This window comes from Plodia interpunctella, chromosome 21 (genome assembly GCF_027563975.2).
Source record: "Plodia interpunctella isolate USDA-ARS_2022_Savannah chromosome 21, ilPloInte3.2, whole genome shotgun sequence".
In the NCBI taxonomy this organism is placed as follows: Eukaryota; Metazoa; Arthropoda; class Insecta; order Lepidoptera; family Pyralidae; genus Plodia; species Plodia interpunctella.
The window spans coordinates 141,032-165,704 of NC_071314.1; the positions used below are offsets into that span (position 1 = coordinate 141,032).

The 24,673-nt window shown below is 38.8% G+C and overlaps 2 protein-coding genes across 2 annotated transcripts; one reads left to right on the top strand and one right to left on the bottom strand.

Moving 5' to 3' along the window:
* The first annotated feature begins 5,885 nt into the window (after nucleotides 1-5,885).
* LOC128679043 (O-acyltransferase like protein-like) lies at nucleotides 5,886-16,610 on the top strand. The gene is made up of 12 exons (XM_053760995.2): nucleotides 5,886-6,232; nucleotides 7,114-7,250; nucleotides 7,482-7,806; nucleotides 10,222-10,333; nucleotides 11,334-11,421; nucleotides 12,985-13,142; nucleotides 13,232-13,414; nucleotides 13,591-13,770; nucleotides 14,028-14,178; nucleotides 14,627-14,804; nucleotides 15,126-15,268; nucleotides 16,200-16,610. Exons 1-12 carry the CDS (start codon nucleotides 6,178-6,180, stop codon nucleotides 16,305-16,307), a joined length of 1,818 nt encoding a protein of 605 aa, XP_053616970.1. The 5' UTR covers nucleotides 5,886-6,177; the 3' UTR covers nucleotides 16,308-16,610.
* Nucleotides 16,611-16,768: 158 nt separating this feature from the next.
* Nucleotides 16,769-24,076, bottom strand: LOC128679044 (nose resistant to fluoxetine protein 6-like). Its single transcript, XM_053760996.2, has 12 exons — nucleotides 23,849-24,076; nucleotides 22,757-22,902; nucleotides 22,072-22,375; nucleotides 21,615-21,723; nucleotides 21,167-21,254; nucleotides 20,332-20,504; nucleotides 19,643-19,825; nucleotides 18,989-19,168; nucleotides 18,534-18,684; nucleotides 18,153-18,330; nucleotides 17,470-17,612; nucleotides 16,769-17,116 (listed from the first exon to the last, which is right to left on the bottom strand). Exons 1-12 carry the CDS (start codon nucleotides 23,907-23,909, stop codon nucleotides 17,021-17,023), a joined length of 1,812 nt encoding a protein of 603 aa, XP_053616971.1. The 5' UTR covers nucleotides 23,910-24,076; the 3' UTR covers nucleotides 16,769-17,020.
* Between the last annotated feature and the right edge of the window lie 597 nt (nucleotides 24,077-24,673).

Consider the following 24,673-nt stretch of genomic DNA (forward strand, 5'->3'; position numbering starts at 1 on the left):
GCAACGGAAATTGAAACGACGTGGAAAAATTTCAACTCCGTAGGAAGAAACGAAACAAGTGAAATTTAATTTGCAAGATTTGATTACCGACAACCAAACATCGGGAAACTGAATAAAAGTTATAAAAAAAGAATGTAGTCTCGAGTGAAATGGCAAAAGAAAACAAATAAAATACGTAGAAAAATAGAAGATTCCGATTAATATAAGAAAACGAAGTGTAAGATTTGTATTTAGAGCAATCCTTTCCCATCCTAACTCCGTCTTAATTCGTTTATCACGAGCCCTCCTCCTGTAAACAATGTATTCATAAATACTGGCCAATTTCACAAATAGCCAGTGCTTAGCCCCGGCCCCGCCCGCCAATCACATCTCATGCCATGAGGTTAACACATTAGTTTAATGTAGACTGCCAACGCAGTAATAAAAGAAGATCGTATATTATAGTTGGTGGATCTCCGAGCGTCTCGACGCTGCTGCGGTCGGCGCGTCATTGATTTTCAAATTTCAACAAAGACTAGAATCAATTTTCCTATCTTACTAATCGTTAATCTGTACTGTGATCAACGTCAATTCTATGAATGATTGATTTTGGAAATGATTGCTTCCTCAAGAAAATTAACGAATGAATGACGGCGCGACCGCAGCAATCGAAACGCTCGGAGATCCATCCAGTTAGCGATGTAGGTCCGGTTGGTTGGTTAAGACGCCTTTTATCGAAAGGCCTTAGGTTCGGTCCAAAGGTCTATTTCTACTCGTGCCACTAGAGTTGGTATACCAATCTGGCAGATTCGGCATACATTTCTGGTTTTTCAATGCGGTAAATAAAAGCTGTCATATCACACAAACTAACCAATGTCTGACATTGGTTAGTTTGTGTGGCAGTTGCTGAAATGACACAAAAGAACACACACAGATGTAGCCGGCCATAGAGATATTATTTACACTAAATAAGAAGTTGTTAAGATGGTCACTTTATACCAGATACAGTATTACGTCTTTATACCTTACGGGGAAGACAGAGCTAACGCAAAATTTCAAGGCCACGTTTAGCTAGATTGCGGGCTGGGCTGTAGGGAGTGTATATATCTTTGTACTTTTCCCGTGATTGACATTTACAATCTGCGGGAGGAGAAGCAGGAAGACAAAGGCTGGTATTCTGGCGGTAACAATGATCGCTCAAATAAATCCAAGGAGGTTTTTTTGTAATAACTTTATTGAACTTTTCGTACATACATTTAAATTAATTCATGAAAGAACAGGCACAATAACAGTACAACAGTGAATTTATCCCCTAAGTATTGGTGTTTCATTCCACACGACCACAACCTCAGCAATGGGCGAGTAGGAAGAGAAGAAGAGAATTGTGAGAGGACTTGTAATCAGATATCAAAACATACTAATATTTATTAGGCTCTGTCCACTCCGCAATGGCCGTCGACGTGATTAATTGTTTAAACACGTGATTTCCTGATCTTATAGAAATAATCGTAAATATTTCTTGTCGTAAAAACGCCACTTGGGGTCAAATCTGTAGAGGCGATCATTTATTTATTGCGATTCATATAATTTATTGCGATGCTAATAAAGTGATAATAGGTAAGTACATACTCGTAGTATAAATAATTCACAATTTTCTTTTAATTTCTGGAAAAGCAGAATTCTATCCATTCAAAGGATTTGATTAAATTATGCATGTTACGATTATATATTTTATGGGTGAGTAATTGTAAATTATTACGTGTTGGGTAAGTAATTTATAAAATTTGTTATAATAAAAATTATTTACGTTTATTTAGTTATCGGGTTTGTATTGATACGGAAACACGTTTCCATTTTATAGTAATAAAGAAGTAGGTACTAATAGCACAGACAAAGCAGAGCAGCTGTCCCAGCTCCGGCGCTGCAGGGTTCTGACGGTCCCACGCGAGCTTCATCGTCACACATTGTAACAAGAAATCATCACCTCCTAAGCTTGCGGACTGCCTCACCCTTCCGCGCCTACGCAGGTAGGAATGCTGTTGTTGATATTCAATGAAAGAGTGCCACTTTCTATCGAGTGTTAAAAATTGCTAGCACTGATGTCAGATTTTATTCAAGCCATCTAATTATAGGTGCTATGCTTCATTGTTCAGATAGTGCATATATTGTATGGTGATTTGACGTATGTCAACGCACATCAGTGTCAGTGTCTATGGAAAACAACGGAACACAAAGCAGCTATCCACGTATTTTTCAACTAGTGGCTAGTAGTCGCCATCTAGTGGCAAGTAGTCGAATACACACTAGTGACCGGTTGATTTAAATCAACCGAGATCAAAATCAATTCAAAAATCTTTATTGGGATGATGTACGCATATCACTTATGTATAACATCTTCAGTCAATGTAAAAAAAAAACGTCTAAAGCGCAAGTGAAGGAAGGAGTGGCATAAAGAACTTTACGGCAGCCTTTTCTGTGCCGGTTTCCTCACGACGACATTTCCTTCACCGGAAGCAAGTGATGGTCTATAAAAGTTGCTAACCGACAATGACCCAGCACTCCTAGACGGCCCATGTCCGCCACACGATGTGGCACGTGCGACGCCGCCCCAATCGCCGACCTAGCAATCATATCAATCACATGTCCAGGAGACACGGTAGGCTGATCATCGCCTGATTTGTCGGTGGGTTAAGGCTGGGTTTACCAGTGTCCCATATCAGATACCTTTAGGAGACTTGAATAAAATCAGACACCATTGAACAATAACACACTCGATGAGAATAAAGAGGGAGCGAAAGAAAAACATAGAATGTGTCAGTTGCGCATATCGTTAAGGTCCTTCAAGAGAAATACAATTTGACGTGAAAATGTGCTTGCACGTGTTGACGAGGAAGTCTACTTTTTTAATAAATGATTTAATTAAAAAATATATATAATTAAAAAAAATATTTAATTTAAAAAATTATATAATTAAAAAATGATTTAATTTCATGAAGTGGAAAGTCGAAGCAGTTATTCGAAAAATAGACGTTCATTTTCACTTTAAATGGTTTAATTATGGTTTCATAAATAAGCTACTATTTAAATATAAAAGGCTTACTGAGATAGGTAGGTAATGTTGATATTATATTTTTTTACTCAGACTATAGACCAGCAACCTATCACTTTGTAAGTCACCAATAAACTCGACAGCAACTAAATGTGGACTCCGAGTTTTGCAATTCCGCCATCCCAGTTAAATCTGTAAAAAACAAATTACTTATGTATTTGATTGCTTAGACATCTCAAATATACATAAAGTGTTCGATACCCACTAAAAACACATTAAAACTAAGCAATGGTCTTCGATTCGTCACGATCACAGCCGATCGTTTATATCTGGCATAGATTATCGCCTGCTTAATATAAAAAGCAAACGTTTAGTCATGTGTATTTTCATCCCACACAGTTTTTCTTAGGAAGTTAAGTTTGGTTTTAAGTAAAGACCGCTAGATGGAGACTGTCATGTGAACGTACCATGGATTTAGTAAGTAGGTACTTCAAGTACCTACTAATTCCAATGAAACGTATCTCTCGAAATATGGTGCTATGGTAAGTGTAAAATACTTCTTTCACAATTCTTTTAGAAGTTTTTTATTTAATGTATCAAGAATATTGTGAAAATTAGACTCGAGAACGATTCTACTATTCCGTTTGGTCTATTTTGAATGTTTGGTCTACTTTACCATACTGTAGTGTACATTTTATTCCCAATCCGTTTACTTTTATTTCTGTAACGATTTAGGGTTATATAGGGTTGGGCTGGGTCTACTGACTCATTTGTTCGCAAACGTTATATTAGCCGCTCCACGGGTCGTCAATAATGGATCAATCAATTAGTGAAATATTCTTACTTTCTATTCCACTTACATGGTATTCTTTATATTAAACTTAACACCACCGTATTTTCTTTTTCTGAGGCAGCTGAGCATAAAATTAACACTGGACTTAACATCTGATAAATACCTACCTTACTCATCTTAGTAAATAGTCTCATGGATAAAACCATTACTCGTCTGATAACTTTTTGAATTATTTGATTCAATATGGTGCGTGTTGCTTTTTCTTCTTTTATTAATTTATTTTTTATTTTTATTGTGCCTTTGTTATGTTATTGTTGATGGGGCTTGGTAAACTTAGATTCATACTTGCCTTACGTACAATACATATCACCCAATGTATTATCTCTAAGCAACTCATTGCAAATCATTGTCTCTCAGTTTGTTTTCCTTTAAAAAATATATTTTTCTTTATATCTATATATCTTGTTGTAAATGTAAAAATGTATATGTGTTGATCTTGGCTCATCTACTCACTCTTATCCTTTGAGATTATTTAGGTATACTTTATTGTATTTTGTCGCACTGTACTTCTGATATGTACAGGGAAACCTATTATTGGCCTTACTTTTAGTTATATATAACATAAGTACCTATAGAATTGTAACGCTGTTGGTTTTCTTAATAAATAAATAAACGATTGGTATTTGTCACAGACCATATTTGTAAAACCAAATGAGCTGTAGAACTAATTCTCTTCCCTTGGTATACGAACGCACGCCTCCGAGCAAACTATGAGACGGGTAAAACTTGAGTATCTAAGTATTTTGATTGAATTATCTGGTCCACGAATTTCACAATATTCTGGTCGAAAATATCTAGGGTAGTAAATGACGGACCGCGTGTTTCACGCCTGGATCCCTCAATGATGGTAAACACTATAACTACATAGCTACTCATTATCTATGAATTACATAAAGTGCACGTAATGGTATTAGTACTTACAGATGCACAGATGGAAACTGTTCATTTACATATAAATGGAGAATAAAATAATCCTGATCAAGACAAGCGATGAGGACAGGCGATGAGGTGTTATAACATAAATAACTTGTACTTATTGTATAACATTTTTGATAGTGAATCCTTCGATTGCAAATGTGGCAGTAATTTACTTGAGTAAATACAATCAATAATATCAATATACGCGAATAAATAATGCGAAGTCGGAAATTAGTGGTCAATAAAATAATCCCTTGCGGAATCTTAAAACAAATAACTACTTAGTTATTGACATTTTATTCAAAACTGATGAGAAAAGACACAAAAATATACTTAGTAAATTAAGAATATGATTTAATATAAAAACAAATTTAACGTTTAAACATGTCTTTCCTTGCAAATCACATGTGAGATTATGAGATAGTTGAACTGGAAATGAATCACGTCGACACAAAGAAAATAATGAACTCGTTACTAATTGACCTAGAACACTGCCTGCAGAGTTCCGTATCATTGCAAAAAATGCAAGCTATGAATACAATAATTACTTAGTTATAATGTATCGCGGGCATTGAGAATTGAAGAACACGCGGATAGTAAAAGAGACGCAAAGAAATTCAATTTAACTTGCCAGATTAGATTACAGACAGACAGAACGACAGACAGACTGAGATAGATAAACGGGACAGGTGAAATAAAGAACTAAATAAAAACTAATTAAAAGGAAAATAAACGGATTGTCCTCTTCCAGTCAACCAGCGCGATAGTTTGAGACAATAATTTTTTGTTGATCTATATTTTGAGACGATATTTATTTTCTCTATTGAGTTAAGTAAAGTAGGCATTCCCTCTATTTTTTAATTAATGAATTGTTGAATGTTTGAATTGTTGAATTAAAAAAAAAGTTGAATGATCATAAGATATCGTAGGTTTTCATGTTGTTAGAAAAAAGTATTCGAACGTTTTAGCTCGTCGGAGTGGAGGACAAATTGAAATAGGGGGTCCATTTCTGCTCTGTTTTCAAAGGAACCCTAATAAATAAGATATGAAAGGAAATCCCTAGCTCAAAGTTTATAAATACAGGCCATACGAGACGCGCAGCAGTCGGAGCGACGATCGCTGCCGCTCGTCTTAGAGCAAGTTCAAGATTCGTCAGATAAGGACACGGGCGTGACGTCAATATCTTGACCATACGTCCTTCCATTCGAAGTCGACGTTAAAAGCGGTTGTGTCTTGTAGTTACGATGGTAATAGTGTTACAACTGCCAAGCGTCGTTGACGTTTCCAAGTGTTATTTGAGTTGCAGTTAACGTTATAGAGATATATATAGAGAAGGAGCGGGTGGACTATTGTGTTATGACTATGTGATCTGTTCATTATGTTTCCAGTGGTATTTGGTCTGTGTGTGTTGGCGGCTGCCCGCGGCATCTCTGGTACTTATTTCTTATAACTATCAACATTTCTTTATTTGGAAATTTTTTCATTGCATTGATAAAGCTCGCGTTATAACTATGCAATATGCGTCGATGCGCCACGATATGAGTGCGTGTGGTTTCTATCCTGGAAAAGGACCACTTCAGTTTATGGTCTGGTTCAGGGGTTCTGGTCTTGTGGATGTCGTACGAGGTAGTTAAGGGATTAAAAGCTTACGCAGCTCATAAGCAACAACAATAGCACTCCCAAAGAGATTTTTAACACGGACGCCGGGCTTCAGGGCTTCACATTCGTGAATGCAACCTGGAACACGCTGAGATAAAACAGAGTTTCTAAACTCGCTTTCCTGTGAGACCGGAAGTGTCTAGTGTACGTCTAATAACGAATCTGCTCTACACCCAAAGCTCATCCATCCAAGCTCCATTCACGACGACCAAGGCAAGGCAGATCGTGTGAGTCATTCTCCGTCGGCAGATGAATCTAGAGTAAGGAACGAGTTTGCCTTCCCAAACAACTGCGTTATGTCAGCCAAAACAATCGAGTTTGAAAAACCAAAAACGTGACAAATTTTTATTTGTTTCTGTTTCCTAGTTTGGATTTTCTAGTTTATCTTCCGTAAACCAGCCTTCACAATGAACCTGAACAAAGTCAGTTTCAGCTCGACTTTCCCTCATAATTATTTATTTTCCTCGACGCTATAATACGTGACATGAGTTTAAGTTTAAAGAGTGTAATATAAACTGTGTGTATTAACCGATTTATACAGTATCCCTTGCAGGGTAGACAGAGCCGTGACCATGATTTGTGAAATTATAACTCCGCATTTATCTGTGTAAATAAAAGAATACATAATTTTAATTCGTATTTATTTTCCGTGTAGAGGAGGAGTTCAACAGCCTACCACGCCTGTACGACCTGGATGACTACGAGTCGTGCCTCGCGCCTCGGTCCGGGCTGTACTGCCTCGGCTCGTTCCTCATTGCGGAGCAGGATAGCTCTGTCTACAGACTCGTGAAGGTAATTATGCTGGATATCGTGTATTAATCTGGGTAGATTTATATTTCTGTGAAAATATTTGGCTCTAATTGCTAGAACTATCTACTTATTAGATTTCAATCAAATCCAAAGTTCTTTATTTGACTTATGATGAAATCTTACATCACATATATTACCGTCAATTCGCCGATTTCCAAAGCGCATTTGAAGTCCAATTCAATAAGGTTCTTAACCACCACTTTCTTGCTTCAGGAGTACTCCCAAGAGCCTCTCCATTTCAACTACACCTACCTTCATCGCGGCTACTGCGTCAGTTCCCGTTGTCCACAAACCTCTGAACACAACGTCACCCTACGACGACGCTTCGACGCCTGCGCACAGCAGTTCGCCCAATCGCGTGGCTTGAAATTGCACCTGCAAAAAGTACACTACTGCAAGACGCACGATGATGTGAATGTCAAGCGCAGCTTCAATGTGGACATCCCGCAGATGGTGTTCCTGGTGGTTGTAGGAGTACTCCTGGTGCTGAATGTGGCCGGGACGGCGTACGACTTGCTGATCAGCGATGATGTCAAAAGTGAGTGAATTTTTGATCGTAATGGTGAAAGATTTGATATCTATTTGTTACTCAATCCCGAAAATTTTATACACAATTTTCGTGAAATTTGGTACCTATTGACGCCATGTACTGTACACATACTTATTATAATAACATATCTACTAAAATATTCTCAGATAGCACCTAAGAAAATTCTGTAAATGCCAAAATTTAAATCATAATCAAATCATTTATTCAGAAATTTGCCACGCCATGCCATTATATAGACTCGGACTGAAATAAAATACTGGAGCACTTTTTAACCCCCGACGACAGACGGAGGGGAGTTATAAGTTTAACGTGTCGGTGTATCCGTATCTCTTGCGTCCATGCCTCCTTCCATGGCATCGTAGCAGCTAAACGACTAAACCAGTTTTGATGTAGTTTTTTTTTTATCGAGAGTGTTCTTAGCTATTTCAATGGATTTGTTATACATGTCACACATGCTTTTTAACTTATTTTTGAAAATAACAATGAGATGAAAAAAATCTGGAACCGAGCGGGAATTGAACCCGTGCCCCTGTGGGCACGGGTTCAATTCCCAAGAAGCTCCCAGATAGACAGCTATCTGGGAGCTTCTTGAGCAGGGCATTGACTAGACAGGGGCGCGGGTTCAATTCCCGCTCGATTCCAGATTTTTTTCATCTCATTATTATGTTCTTAGCTATATTTGAACAATGTGTTTTCTGCCGTTTGGAAACGGTCAGCTCTTCTAGCAGAAGGGAGGACGCGAACAACTTCTTCATAGGTTTGATTGTGACATCGTAGCTGACAAATGGCTGAATCGATTTTAATGCATTTTTTTTACTCTTAAAAGGAACTTAATTTAGAGGATTTTTGGTTATGTTTGGCCAATACCAATTTTTTAACCGTTTTAAGACTTAATTCAATGTTAACAGAGAATAGAATCTAGATAGGTAATGATCATTACCACCCGATGATGTAGAAATAGAATCTCTATCGCAGGAATCTCAGCTTCTCACCACCTTCTTTCGACACACACAGAGCTCTGTTAAAAAACAATCAATGATATTTAAAGTAACCGTTAAAAGTAAATTTTAACTAAAAACAAAAATATGATTAGCACTACCTACCTATATGTAAACAGACCAATACGATTTCAAGTATTTCCAGTTGCGGAGCGGTCCCCCGTTTGGGCCGAAAAAAAACCCGTCTGACTTCATTCGAATTCATTTACCGGGATATTTTTAGACCGATTAAAATATGAAACCCGTAAAAATTACCACAAATAAATAAAGTTCATCATTCGGCGATAGTGTGTAGCCGGCATAGTGTTTCATATCTTTTGTGCTTTTTAGGAATAGGTACCTAAAGTGTTTGTCTGGCTGGCTGGCTGGCTGCCCAAGCAAAATACATTTTTCATTCTAGTTTTACACGTCTTTGTAATCTCATAGAATATTTTTCCTTATGTCTACTTGTCCATGGCTAGTTGTGTTTGTCCGTGTGAATTTTCCAGTAATCTTGTAAACCGGACATACTTACCTTACCTGTAAAACAACAAAACTACCAAGGAACTAGGCGCTCGCTTTTTCCACAATTATTCAACTATTTAATCTTTAATCCGGTTTATTATTTTCGGAGCGACCTTTGATAGCTCCGTGTTTTAGTGGAAAATATTCCAACACGACTTGTAAACAGTAATTTATTTTAATATTGTCACGGATGAACTATTTTTTTGTAAAACATAGCTATAAATAACTAATGAGTTAATATTTTGCAAAATAACTTAATGTATAGTTAGGTTCGTTTTGTTAGTTACGTAATTTAGATACGCAAGGTACCTAATTATTGTCTGAATAGCGTCTCGCCCCGGCTTCGCTCGGTTAAAACCAAAATAAAATAGTCTATGTCAATCCTGAAGGTTTCACCTATCTCCTTGCCAAAGTTCATCGAAATTGGCCCAGTACTTTTTGAGTTTATTCATAACAAAAAAAAAAACAAAAAAATAATATTTCCTCTTTATAATATTAGTATTTGTCTGACAAGCCTTCACCTATCTTTCACATACATAAATTTATCATATATAATTTGAACAAGAAAATTCGTACCTACATATCTTAAATTTGAACAAGAAAATTCGTTCAGTAGTTTAGGAAAGGCGTTATATCTAAAGCAATTGCAATGATTAATTAGCAAGAATCAGTTTTATTACTTCTATTTTAGCAAGACCTACTGAAAAATGTTAAAATTAAATTTGCAATTCTTGCCCCAAATTCACCCCCCTAAAACGTCGCAAGATTGGTCGACGTAAATGCGGTCAGGGCTGTCAGTAACAGCGACTACGATTCTGTAAGAGATGATGTTACTGCTCGCTCGCACCCTCGATTAATTATTTAGATATATGTATACTTATGTATTCAAAATGTTTCCCAGAGAACCAGCTGCTGACATCATGGTCGTTGCGCGTCAACTGGCGTCGCCTGACGTCACAGCGCGAGCACGCCGACCCGCGCCTGGCGGCCATGCGCCCGCTGCAAGGAGTCAGGTCGGTGTCAGTTTGGGCCTCGTCTGGGGCACGGGAGTTGTCAGTAAATTTATATGAGTCTGATCGCCACACGCGGCAATCGCCTATATTCTAGCTCGTTTGAATGCCGACGACTGTACGAAGTAGAAACAAAATAATAGTTTAGTAGAACCTGGGCTCCGACGCTCAACGACGACAACAACCCAGGAAAAAAAGAAAGAGAGTAGTTTCTTCTATCTATGCATTGGCAAATGTGAAATACGTAATCCTATTCACTACAATTTTTGTACTGATGTAGTCAATACGTACTAATTAAATGACTGAATCTGTGGTCATGGCTCTTGGCTTTGATCGCTAAGGACGACATGCGTTTATGCCAACAAGGTAACATAAGCTCTGTTAGCGGCAACGAAATTGTAGACTCCCTCACTCTCAGCCGCACCGTCCCTACTGGAATATGGATAAGGAAATGACGAATGATTTACAAATGACAAATAAAATAGCGAATCTTAATTATTCGTTATATTACCACCGAATATGAATATATTGTAACATTTCCGGAATCGTAAACTAAAAGGTAAAAAGTCAAGGTGCTAGTTGAATGTACAGGCATTTGTTGATTTTTGTTGTTGAAATTCAAGTTCTTTATTTCTCAGTATAGAATACCTACCGCGATATATTAATAACCTACCTGTTTTAGTGTCAACGTCCGTAATTTTGTAGGTGAGGTTGTTTGTTACCGCTAGGAAAAACCAGCAATGTATGTTGAAACATATTTCTTTTATCTATGGTTGAAACCAACAGCGAACTAATTGCCGATAGTCTATGGTGGCCAAATGATAGACAGCTGATAGAGGTGGTGTAGCGATGATGGTAGATATTTTAATATCTTCAATAAATAAGATTCCTATATTCTAATAAATATACCAAAAAATCATGCATTACAAAATTAGTTCATGATTTTATAGTATAAAACACAGTCCTCCACGACTGTCTATTTCTAGCTTTCATATTCATACAGGGTGGTAGTGCTGGGGACTGTGATATGGACCCACGCGGGCTTCGTCCAGCACATCCTGTACGCGCACAGCCCGAGGGCGCTGGAGCATGTGAGTACTAATGCTTCTCGATCAATACACAAATTAATCGTTCAATTAATAAGCTCACTTCTGTAAGTATTCCTTTGTTAACTAGAAGTTTTATTTACAGTCGACAGAACATCAACCTATTCAAATGTATCACAAATACGCCGAGAGAGAAAGGGATAATGTGTAATCATACCAAAATGCATGATATTATTATGAGAGTAGGCACGTGATTCATTGAAACAATCACCTACATAGGAAATAGGAAGCATGACGTTCGAATAAACATATGGCATAAGGAATTTACGAGATCAAATTCTACAGCAAATAAGGTTCATTTTGTTCGAATACTACGTAAACAGGTAAATAGGTACTCGTAATTCTATGTTATTTTATTTATTTTATTTTATTACGGAATAAATTTGTTGGTTTCTTTGTGGACTTAGGAACCCTAAAAAAACTGCTTGTTATTTATGTTCTTGTTAATTAGTTTATCATGCTCGATTCAATCTATGACAGGAGGTTATAGAGGATGAACCTTTCAAGCATTCAACCCACTCTATAAGGAATCAAAGTGCTAAAAAACCAGTTGCTTATACCAAGAGATGTTTGTCTTTAAGAATAAATTACTAACAATAATCGTAACTAAATGCCTATGTGAAGCATGCATTAGCTTGCCTTTAAGAGAAAGGCACTTTAAAAGTAATGTATCTAGGTACTTATTGTGTGATCCACTCGCAACACATTGCCTAATCAGCATATAAACTACAACCATCTATAAAATATCGATTGCCGTGGACAGCAATGTGAGTATGTCTATACATAGGAGATATTTAAGAAAAATAAATATGGGCTCGTTATGGGACTAATACCCACCATCAGCCTAAGTTGACTTATCAGTGAATTTACGTTCCAGTGAATGAACCGTATGTTCATTTACTAGTATTTTGGCAAAACAAAAATCGATGTAAACTCTTGAAATATGATGCCCAAACTAGGCACGATACCTGGCGCCTAAATTCTTGCTCATTCATACTAAACATTTTTAGCAGCACACCTCAACTTTACCGTGACGCGTGACGCCATTTTGAGACTGATTTGTCATAGGAATAAGTAGTGCCCATGGATTTAATAAGTACTTCGAGTACCTACTAATTCCATGGCAGTGCTTTGATCGCAAGTATGTTCCCAATGAAAAAAAAATGCTTTGTTTTCTTATTTCGGAGAAAAAACAGCGTTTTGTTAATTCACTAGTACACTTACCCTAAAAGCCAAAATATTTCTTTTAGAATTTCCGTCTGTCTGTATGTATGTTTGTGTCGGGCAAAAGCTAGTGTTAAATAAAAAGTTTTTGTAATTACCGACTTTTACAGTCACATTCCTCATATGGATTGACGGGTTCTTAGGTAGAATAAAACACACAATAATTTTCTAGATGTGGTTTTTGCCGACGACAGACGACAAAAATTCGCAGCGTCACAGCCTCGCATAGAACCGGAAACACGCAGCTGATACAGTAGTGCTTGGTGTGAGCCGGTGAACGTTGTATAAAGGAATACGTTCATTCAAACATGACCCGATTCTCAGATGATGTCGAGCTGGCTGATGATGATCGTCAAGAACGGCACGGCGCTGGTGCAGGTCTTCATCACCATCAGCAGCTTCCTGCTCGGCTACAACCTGCTGCTCTTCGCGAAGTGTGAGCTCAAAGTGCTGCCGAAGCTGCTGCTGCTTAGATATATCAGGTAAGACAGAAACACAAGAGGAATTTATAGTTAAAATAAATAATGAAGTCGCATCGCTAGCACTAAGCTTATCTCTTTACCTCCATCAGATTGGCCCCAGTCCACTTACTAGTGGTTGGATTCGCAGCGACGTGGTGGGGCCAGCTGCGAGACGGCCCGATGTGGCCGGCTGTGACGGCCGAGGCGGCCTCATGTCGCCGCAAGTTCTGGACGCAGGCGCTGTATGTCAACAACGTGGTGCGGCCTGAAGATCAGTGTCTTGTGCAGACTTGGTAAGACTCGGATCATTTTAAAGAGAACCAGACAGTCTGATGACGATGAACCAGACGATTTGATGTTCCTCTTCTATACAGTATTTGGCGAGGTTATTTGAGTTCTACTGCATTTTAGTAAAATGATAATATTTGTATGTCAACATGGGTGCTTTATATTTGTCCTCTGTAACCAGGTCTTTGGCGGTAGACATGCAACTATATGTGGTAGCAGTACTGCTGACGCTGGGCCTCCATCGCTGGCGACACCGCGCCGTGCTCATACTGAGTACGCTGTTCGTGGTCTCCTCTTTGCTGAATGGTGTCCTGGCGTATGTCTACCACTGGAAGACCATGCTGTACATCATGACGCCTGAGTTAGTACATCATCTTTAAATACGAATATTATATAGAGTGAGTGACTCCTTATGTCGATGTGCTAGACTTCCGCTAGGAATGTGAAATTTTCAGATATTATATAGTCTAAATTGGCTAACAACCTTTTTTCCAAATAAATATTAAGTAAATAAAAAGTTATAACTCAATTAGTGCCAAGGTTAAAAATATTGTTGGTTGTTATAATTAAGTTAGACATTTTATGTATCTCATGGAAGAACAAATTTTATCATTACAGGAACCTTCGCACCATGTTTCTGGACGAGCCTTCGTTCTGGTGGTTCTACACGTCTCCGTGGGGCAGCCTGCCTTCCTGCCTGCTTGGGTTACTGCTGGCTCACTTCCACTACAACCTGCAGGAACAGAACGTCCAGCCTAAGGATTCCAAAGCAAGTATAGACAGACCTTCGCTCTGGTCTCATATATCCGTGGGGCAGCCTGACTTACAACAATGCAGGCGCAAGTATTGCAGCCTAAGGAATTACTAGATGTAAAGTGTAATAGAAGACGCTCTAGATCTGCATTAAGTATCCAGCATCGTCTTGTGACGAAACTGAATTGTAGTCAAGTATAATACTAGTTATATTCGCACGCACCTCTATCCTAATCGATTTTTATCGACCCTAGACCGTTTTCCTGCATTATATACTTGTATCAAAAATCATCGAGGCTATTGTCGATCGATGTAGTTCCTTCCGTTGCACCCTCTCCTTAGCTAATTATTTCAATTCTTGATACAATGTCAATTGATGTTTCTTTTATTATTTGCCTAATGTTTATTGTTTGGTGATGTTATGTATCAAGCATGTAATATAATGCAACTGAATATTTTCGCAGTTGCTCCGCTGGCTGTTCCGCGTGTACTTCCCGCTGGGGCTGGCGTGGGTGTTCTCGGGCGTGTGGCTGCAGGCGTACGACTCGCGCTTGATCACCGCCGTGCACGCCGCGTTCGAGCGCCCCGTGTTCACTGCGCTGGCGACCGTCGCCATATTCGGATTGTGCAATGGTTTTGAAGGTGTTGTAATGATTATTTCAGTCGTTCGTAGGTCTAAAGTAGATAATAATACCCTCCCCGGTATAAATTAATCAAAACCCCATTTCCTTCTGCCGCTAAGCACCAGAGCCTCCACTTCGTACGATCATCAGTATCCTAGTAGTTAGACTATTTACCCCGTAATCACCCGTGACTACACAAAGCCAGCTCGGATGTGCCTTTTCTACCAGGCCCGGGCAGGAACGGAGTGGTCAGCCACTTGTATTTTTTTATTTGATGCGTTCGACCTCAATCTGACCTGATATGAAGTTTTCCACATAACGAGTTTAATGTCCTCCTCAGGTGTCGACCGCGACCTCTTCTGCTGGTGGGGCTGGCGCACGCTGGGCCGGCTGTCGCTGCCCGCGCTGATGCTGCACTGGTGCGTCAACATGCTGCTGGCGGCTGCGCGTCCCCAGCCGCTGCCCACTTCGCCTTTTGATCTGGTGAGATCCTTATGTGGATTTACTGTCAGCTACTTCAGCTGTTGAGAACTATACTGAACTGAGTTTAGACATACAAGACTGAATATTTAGAAGTTGTTGTTTTTTTGTGAAAGTTGTGGTCCGGGTTACTGCCTAAATCGCTTTCTCTCTCTCGGCAACCTTTGACGGGTCTACACTAATTTTGAAATACTTCTAAAATATATCAATATGTCACGCAATCAATCCATAATTCATCCGCAAATCAACCCACATCCTAGCCTAGCAGTTTGCAATAAAATCACAACAATCCATTGGAATCGGAAACTCCAGCAATTTGTAGTACATCAACTTCTTGCCAGCTGTACTAAGCAGTTCCGCATCACGATTTCGAGATTATGTGTAATGAGAATGCTGACTAGTTTTCATATCTACCCGTGGTAATAGACATATTTCACCAACATTAAGTCCGGTCATTTTTACATTCGAAAGAGCTACAAAAATTCCACAGAACATCCCTATAACTTACAAATTGTCACGTTTCTGATGTACCTACTGTATTAGTAGAATAACAAATGTGACGTAATGAAAGACTACGTCGCTATGTTTATTCGCAAAAGCGGCCAGAAGCTTAAAAAACAACTTTAAAATAGGGCTGTGAAAACTGCATGCCTCACATCAACCGTCCTTGGGAAATTAGAATGCTAGTCTTACTGATATTATAAACAGGTAAGGGTTTGTGAGTTTGTGACTTTGTATGTTTGAGGCGCCGGGTAATCTCCAAAACTACCGAACCAATTTCAAAAAATATTTCACCGTTTGAATGGTACATTATTCAAGATTGCTATACCTAGGCTATATTTTATTTCAAAATTCCCCCGGGAGCGATGCCCCGGGCAACATCTAGTTATGTATAAAAAGGTAATACTGACAAACTTCACATCTTGTCTTCCAGGTCAGTGACTTCGTATCGACGTGGGTGCTGACCTACCTGCTGGCGATACCAGTGTCCCTCCTAGTAGAACTGCCCGTGCAGAGATCCGCCAACACGCTGCTCTCTTGAACCTCAAGTTTTACTTCCAAAACAACTTCAATAACCTCTGGAGATTTTTCTGAAGATGAAGTGACAAAAAAGGAAGTGTTCCAAACTATAGACAGCATCAGGTTTACTTTATCCTTAGATATTATTATTATAAATGTGATATGAGTTGTGTGATTGTCCCTGTTTTACGATGCAACGGAGTTACCGGTTGACGTGATTATTATTGTGTTCTTATATTTAAGATATGATACTTTATATTAAGAATATGACGATAGACGATATGTTCAGCTAAATGACAGCAATAAATGTTGTTTGTGCAACCAACTTTAATTTATCGCTTGAACATATTTCCATGTGTTATTCTCATGGTCTAAACAAACATTTTAATCCGTAACATCCGAGCCAACAAGGCAAATACTTATCATAGGTACCTAAACCTGTGACTAGAACATCATATGAGGACAGAATAATACAAAAAAATCTAACAGAATCAATAGACGATGTCGTTATCGTGTTTAGTTTTATTTTTTAAATTTGTTTTCTATGTTCAGTCTGTTATTTACATATTTTTACATAATGAATACCAATAGACCTACTTATTAAAATACTAACATTGTAACTAAAATACCAAACATAACTAACCACAAAATAAGCTCAATAATTAAAATAAGAAATAAGCTCCGCGTGTACGTCGTTAATCTTTCTAAGAATGCCGTGGTAGGCGACCACGGCATTCAGCTCAGCATCTTCTGCATGGGCAGCTCGGCCAGCAGATGCAGCGGCACGGCCAGGAGCGTGGACATCACCAGCCCAGAAAAGAAATGCAAAACCTGGAAGGAAAACCAGAAATCTCCAATATTTGATCAATGCACAAGTAGTACATTGAAAGATCTTAGGACGAAAGAGATGATGATAACTATTAAATTCACTCAAATTAAAACAGAAAATAAAGCATTTAGGTACTTGGAGCTTGAACATAAATTACACTCATTTATAAATGCCTTATCCCTAAAATCACACGGAAAACATTTTATCACGTCCAAAGATTTTCAGGACTAAGGCCATTGCGACAGATGCTATTTCTGCCACCGCCGTATGTAAATCCCCTATATGGCCCAGGATATGACCCTGAGTGGAAATATAGGATAGTGAAAGATTAACTAAAGCCGATGACGTAACTTACAATGTGATAAATATTATAGAAGACGGGTATCGGCGAGGAGGCAGGGCTCATGAGGTTGATGTGCCAGTGGATCAGCATGATGGGGAACACCACGCGGCCCATGATCTGGAAGCCGCCCCAGCGCAGGTACTGTATCACTAGACCTGTACAATTTGTTAAATACTCGGTCATCGACAGGATTATTTTATCAGGTTGCTAATGTTTTTTTAGTATCATTTATGCTCGTGTCTAGTGGCTCGTGTGTCTATGTCTAAATTCAAATTCAAATTCTATATCAAATCATTTATTCAGAAATTAGACCTTCACAGGCACTTTTTCTCGTCAATCTTTATATTTATAGTTATTTCTCACAAGCTACAAACTACTGGCATTTCGGAACGACCACTACTGAGAAGAAATGCCGAAAGAAACTCATTTGAACAGTGTTGGTCCCTATGACTACGACTACTATGCCATATAAAAGAAATCTGCTGAGGTTTTCTTAAAAGTTTTCTGGAATATCGAGTAAAAGTGTCCTGGTAGCGTACCTACCTAGCAAGTATCAAGAAGTTTATTATACAAATTATGACAGAGCCAGGAATAAAAAATTGAGCCACAAATCAGAATTTCTCCAGTCTTTTTTCATAAATTAATTTATTTTGTACTAATGGATAGAAGAAGAAGTCGGGCAAATGATGACTCACCGCCGTAGCCGTGGATGTACGCGAAGACGAGGTAAGTGACCATGATGTTCCAAATGTTTCTGTCGATAGTAGCAAACACCGCCAGCCAGAAGGGGTCGTCTATATCCTTCACGAAGTGACCGCTCAGCATCCAGACCGTCATCAGGAGGCCCATCAGCCATAGCAGCTTGCCGATCCACTGCGCAACATACAGATATACCTATATGTACTGAGGAAAACGTACGGCACGTGACTCATATTCTTAAAGAAGTACCTAACTAATAAAATTAACTATTTATATGATAATAAGCTATTTAACAATTAATAGGGACAAGGTATTTTTTAATTTTCTGGATGAATTTAGTACAAATGTTTGCCAAAATGAAAGCCTAATAATCTCACCTTATGCTTCTCGGCTTTGAAGCCCGACTTCTCGAGATTGTACTTGAGGAAGGCGAGGAAGAGGCCGTGCAGCGTGGACGGGATGCTCGTCCACGTCGCAGAGAACATCCACACGTAGGAGTCGATACCGACGGCCATCGTGCGCACGTTACTAACGTGAAGAAGCTTAATTAAATATAACTCGATTTCTATAGCTTCTTGATTTTAGATGAAAATGATATCTGGAAATACGGGCTTTTAATTTTATTTTGAACTTATATAGTCTGTTGGATGTAAGCTAGGTTAGCGATAACCTAGCGAGTTTATTATGTGAATAACTCAACTACATAGTTAGGTAATTTAATTATAACAATCATAACTAACTATATCGATCATACAAGGGATAACAGAACAGGTAAAAAAGTTAACTAAGTAAATACATACTGTGATACGTAATAGACAATATGCAAACATACTCAATGGATCCGAACTTGACGACGGGCACCATGCCCCAGGCCAGGTTGAGCGAGAAGTTGACGGCCAGCGCGGCCGCGTACAGCGCGCCCAGCACGCGCAGCGCGCGGCGCGGCCGCGGCGCCAGCAGCAGCGCCAGCGCCACCGCGCCCAGGAACAGCTGCATCTCCACTGCGAAGAACCTGGAATGCTCGGCTTTTAACTATGCTTGAAGGATGACGCTACTAAAATTCATTTCGAAATGGGCCATCACTTTTACCAAGTAAAATTATATAAGTATATTATTAGGTTTATAGTTTTACTTCTAAAAAGGATTGAGCTAATTTAAGAGACAGGCACGCTAAGATAAATGAGGCCTCTACATTCACGGTGTCATGATTATGTAAACTCTGTAAGAGCAATATTAACGATTTTATTGAAAATACATCTGTTTAATGGTTCATAATTTTCCCAAAAAACTGAGATCACAAAGACGTGAAAAGGGTTAATTAAACAGTAGCCACAACAGCGCGACATATTATCGTCAAGATAAACAAAGTTGTTTATAAACAGCACTTACCACAAGAAGTGGTATCTTGTTGTCAGAGCCATGCGAACCACCCAGATCTATTCTAGTTACTACGCACTGACCTGCCGTTAGTAAGAAATCTCCTCACCATGACTGCACGAGACACCTGTCGTCCGGAAAGACGAAGTTGTTGATGAACAGCAGTTGCGCCCACCACTTCTTGCGGCACGCGGCCTCCAGCTCCTCCACCAGGTACCACATGGGGCCCTGCGACAAGCGCGCCGCCCACGTCGCTGTCAGACCTACCACCAGCATCGTCAGAGGCGCCATCCTGTGAGGAATCGTTCAAACTGTTTTGATAGCATCATGTTTCAGGATAATTAACTGCGTTCTACTCAGCCAGTGATATTTTCGTCATTTTGCTTTTGTTTCTTTTTACTAATGCTTATGACCTCTCAATAGCAGCTGATTGGGAGAATTCACACGACTGATTATCTACCTAGTACGCCGTTAACTGACCATTCCACTACGAACCCCAAGTTTATGAATGAAATTGCATGAAACTACATATTAACATTTTGCTAAAGGTATATCTTTGGGGTACGTATTGGAAGATCCTCAAAAAAATATATTTTTTGTAGTTGTAGGGTCATGCATACCTACCTACCTATATACAAAATGTATTTACATCGCGTCGCAAGCGGTGACTGGTATATATTCTGTACCTATTGTATTAAGCACAAGTAGTCTGACCCAGACGCTTGAATAAAAAAAAAAAGTATATTCACATAGTTATGAGAAACACCTACGACAATAGACCAAAAAATAAAGTCACACCTCATGTACCGACTGAAGACGATCGCCGGCCAGTACTTGATGCTGGGCGTCTTCTTGGCCTTGTCGAAGTTGGTGAGGATCATGTAGCCTAGCAGGAAGCTGGAGATCATGGTGAAGGTCTGCACGGTCATCGTGCCGTTCGTGCTCAGCGACCCATTCAAGGAATCACCGTTCTAGAGACAGATGAAGCATTAGGCTCAGACAGAGACAAAACCCTCTAGTAGGCAGTAGTTTGGTTAATTAATTAGTACAGTAATATTGTTTAAATCACCATACGTTAATGAGTACGAGCAAATATATGGCCCTAACTCGACTAGTGCTCTGCTATGTTGTGCTAACTGAAGCTAAGTTTCGAACAACTTTTTGTAGGTAGCAATTTCTTTTCAATATTTCTTTTATCTATGGTAGCAATAGTTCGGTTTGTTGTCCGGTTACCAAACTAGCGCAACATTTTAATTCAAAACATTTATTCTAATTCAAAGTCATCAGGTTTCGAAGTTACTTAAGTAATTACTAATTAAAGAAATGGAACAATATTCAAAAGTCCTTGTTTTATGGGTTCTATATACATTAACATAAAAACAAGCAACTGCAGAAAAATATCTGTAGTACCAATATTTGCTCGCCTTGGGGAATACCCTAACAACCTAATAATCGAGACCTCCATATGACAATCGCACCTGGACGTGGTGACTACAACACTATACAGACACGACAATGTCGAAAAAATGAACGAAAAGTTAGCCGAAGGAGTCATAATTACTCCTTAACCTAACGGCTAATTTGAATTCAAAATGAATATTAATTAATGGATAAGTAGTAAGAAAATTCTTACGTCATCAAGTACCCTCTCGTCACTGGGGTACACCATGGTCAAGCCAAACGTCGTATGAGAGAAGACAACCAGCATTATCATGTGTGCCCTGTAAACGGAACAACCAGTTGATTATACAAAGAAAGACTCGGTTTTGAGGGCGTAGCTATGAATTTCAAGAAGTAATGTACATAACGGTTTGCAGAGCCAAGTTCAAGAAAAAGAACAGCAGCCTACCATCAACTTTTACAGAACGATTCCAATGCAACTCAGTTCAATTTTGGAACCTAAAATGAATCGCATTCATACAAAAAATTAAGTCGATGGTACGAATTTTCGATGCAGTTCAGTTTAGGTCGTAAAGTGGATCGCGTTAAGAGATGATGGTAAGTCCCCAGGGAGATGCATATTCACAAGAACTATTCGATGCCACCACATCAATGACACTTGAAATTATGATCTAACTCACTTGATGCCGTGGATGGGAGCCAGCGCGTCCAGTTTCTGGTCTCCACTGTAAACTGCCGTCAGACGTTTCCAGTTCTCTCGGAGTGACCACGCCATCAGAAACTTATTGGCTGCAAGAAGGAAGATACACGATTCGCATAATATAATACACTTATATGCCTACTGATCAGCAATAAGCACATAAATAATTAGAATCAAACCTTTCAAATGTGTCGAGCTGGTACACTTGCAGGCAGATAAACCTAACCGCCTGCCTGAATAAGTTAGTACCACAGTGTGGTTACGTTTTTTTACCCCCGACTGTATTAGATCAATGGTTCGAGCAAAAATAAAATTTATCGCCAAAAGAACCAACTTCTTCTTTGAAAATTATGAGTGAATCTCCTTGAAACTTCCCTGAAATGACTGTTATACTTAATTGAAATATTTTGAGATGAAAGACGGAAAGGTGGACTTACGTATGATAGTAGGGTCCTTTTTATAATCATAAAGAGTTCCAACGACATTTAACACCAGGATAAGAACCACAATAACAGCCAGGAGCCAGTCGCTGAAGTCCTTAGGCCTTGTTCCAGTCTCTTTAGTCTTGCAGTAGTTTAAACGTAACAGATGAGCGCGTAGTCGGTAGTTATCCAGCAAGTTTTGGTCTACGCAGCGCACGAACTTGGTCGCTGGGTCTTGTTCGTCTTTGTCGCACCAGCTCAAGCATACACCTCGGAAGATTTTGGAGCGATTGAAGCGAAACCCGCTTTCGGACACTTTCTGTTCAGCAAGAATAAACTTAAAATGATTTGAAATATCAAATAAAAAAGCTATTGATGTGATGATATTCATATAGGTACTTAGGAACCTCAGAAAGTTGGATAACGTAGGTACTTTATGTATGTTATTTTGATATAATAAGGATTATATTGATATAGGTAATAATCATTTGTGGGATAGGTCAGTTGGAAATCAGCGGGCAGTAAAACTAACTTATCTCTCTTTCTCATTTGAGCCCGCATCTTCCCGGTTTCTCCCTCAGTTATTATACGTCGGAGACCAAGGTCTCGGTTTGATTTGCGGCTGAAAAAACTTATTTGTAACGTGGGAATCAAAGTAGAAAATAACAAAGCTTAAGATTCCAAATAATTGCCGACTTACCAGCATCTGCCTGTACAGTTGTTCGCCCCCCTCCGCAGGCGTGATCTCGAACTCGCCCATGCAGAAGGTGCCGTCCTGGAAGTGGCACTTGTTGTAGTCGTCCAGCTGGAACATCCTCGGGGCCCGGTAGTACAACTCATCGGGTACTGCCACACAAATACTCGTAACATTTTCATATGTCACAATGTCATACCTTACATAGGTATCATCCCATGTTTAGCTTATTCGGAAAATGTGAATTTTGGAAGATAAAATGTGACCTTATACAGCTTAGCAAGTGTTTAAACGGCGCATCACTGAATGTTTAATAACTAGGTATACCTCATCAACCAAACCATCTCCAAATCATAGAAATACTATAAGAAATAATGAATATTTATTCATAATAAATAAGACAAACCACACAGATTGAGCTAGCCCCAAAATAAGTTCGAGACTTGTGTTATGGGATACTAACTCAACTATACTATTTTTATAACAAATACATATATAGATAAACATCCAAGACCCGGGCCAATCAGAAAAAGATCAATTTCCATCATGACCCGACCGGGGATCGAACCCGGACCCTCTCGGTTCAGTGGCAAGAACCTTACCACTACGCCACCTAGGTCGTCTATATTCTATATTCTATAACATATACATAAATAGATAAACATCCAAGACCCAGGTCAAACTGACAAAGACAATTTTCCATGACCTGACCGGGGTTCGAACCGCCAGTGTAGTAGTCCAGCATGATCGTCAAAGGATTCAATTTGCATTTTCGTAATCGAATAAAAACTTGGTTTCCGTAGGATTCGATCCAACGACACCGGTCAATAAAATCGAACGCCTAGAACACTGGTCAGTGTTACGTAGTAGGTACTCTTTATACGTATAGTGTGACGGTGTGGTAGATGATTTTTATATACGTACTTTATATAATATCGTTAGACAGGAAAAGTATCTGGGACAAGCGAGCTCGACCTAGCTCTTATATTAGGAAATGCAATATGTGTAGATTATCGTGTCTAACAAATATTTGTATAGGTATGTCCTAAATTTTTTAAAATTAATTTATAAGTTAGGTATTATTTTTATATTACGTACTGGACTCCGCGGCCACAGCTCCCAGCACCAGTATCACAGAACACACCCACTTCACACACATTCTGAACACTACCTAATCTATATTGTATTATTAAACTAAACTTCAGTCTTTAACCAAATTGAAAATAATGAAATGTCCAAAAGGCGTTACACGGTCTTGTAAAATGTTCACACAATAGTGTTTTGTCATATTTAACTGCTCAGTGGTGTTTTACTAAACTGAATGTTAATTTTTTAAATACTGCATTTTGTAAGTGACGAAACATAACTATTATTTTGCCCAAGATTTTAAATAAGTATTTAATAATGTTACTAATGTTAATAACTAGCTTTTACCTGCGGCTTCGCCCGCGTGAATTTCATAAAAATCTCGGTCATTCTTTAAGAAAAAATATGAAAAGTATATGTTTACCAATTTTGCAGCTTGTTATTTTGAAATTTGTATTAAGTTCCATACAATCTTTCACCCCTCTTTTGAAGGGGTTGAGGGTTCATTTTCAGAAAATTATGAAACATTTATTAATTTGTTGTAAACAACCAAAATCCAAATTTTCATGTCACTGACTTCAACGGTGTAGAACTTTCATATAAAAGTTTTTCATCCCTTTCACCCCCTTCAGGGTAGAATAGAATAGTACATTTGCATGGTGTAGGTATTCTAAATAGGCTTATTCTGTATCAGCTCTTGTACCCTACTGAACATTTTTCATGGCTGAATGTTACTACCTGTCTATACAGAGAGTATAGGTAAGCGTTTGTGAGTTTGTATGTTGAGGTAATGTCCGAAACTGCCGAACCGATTTGAAAAATTATTTCACCATTAGA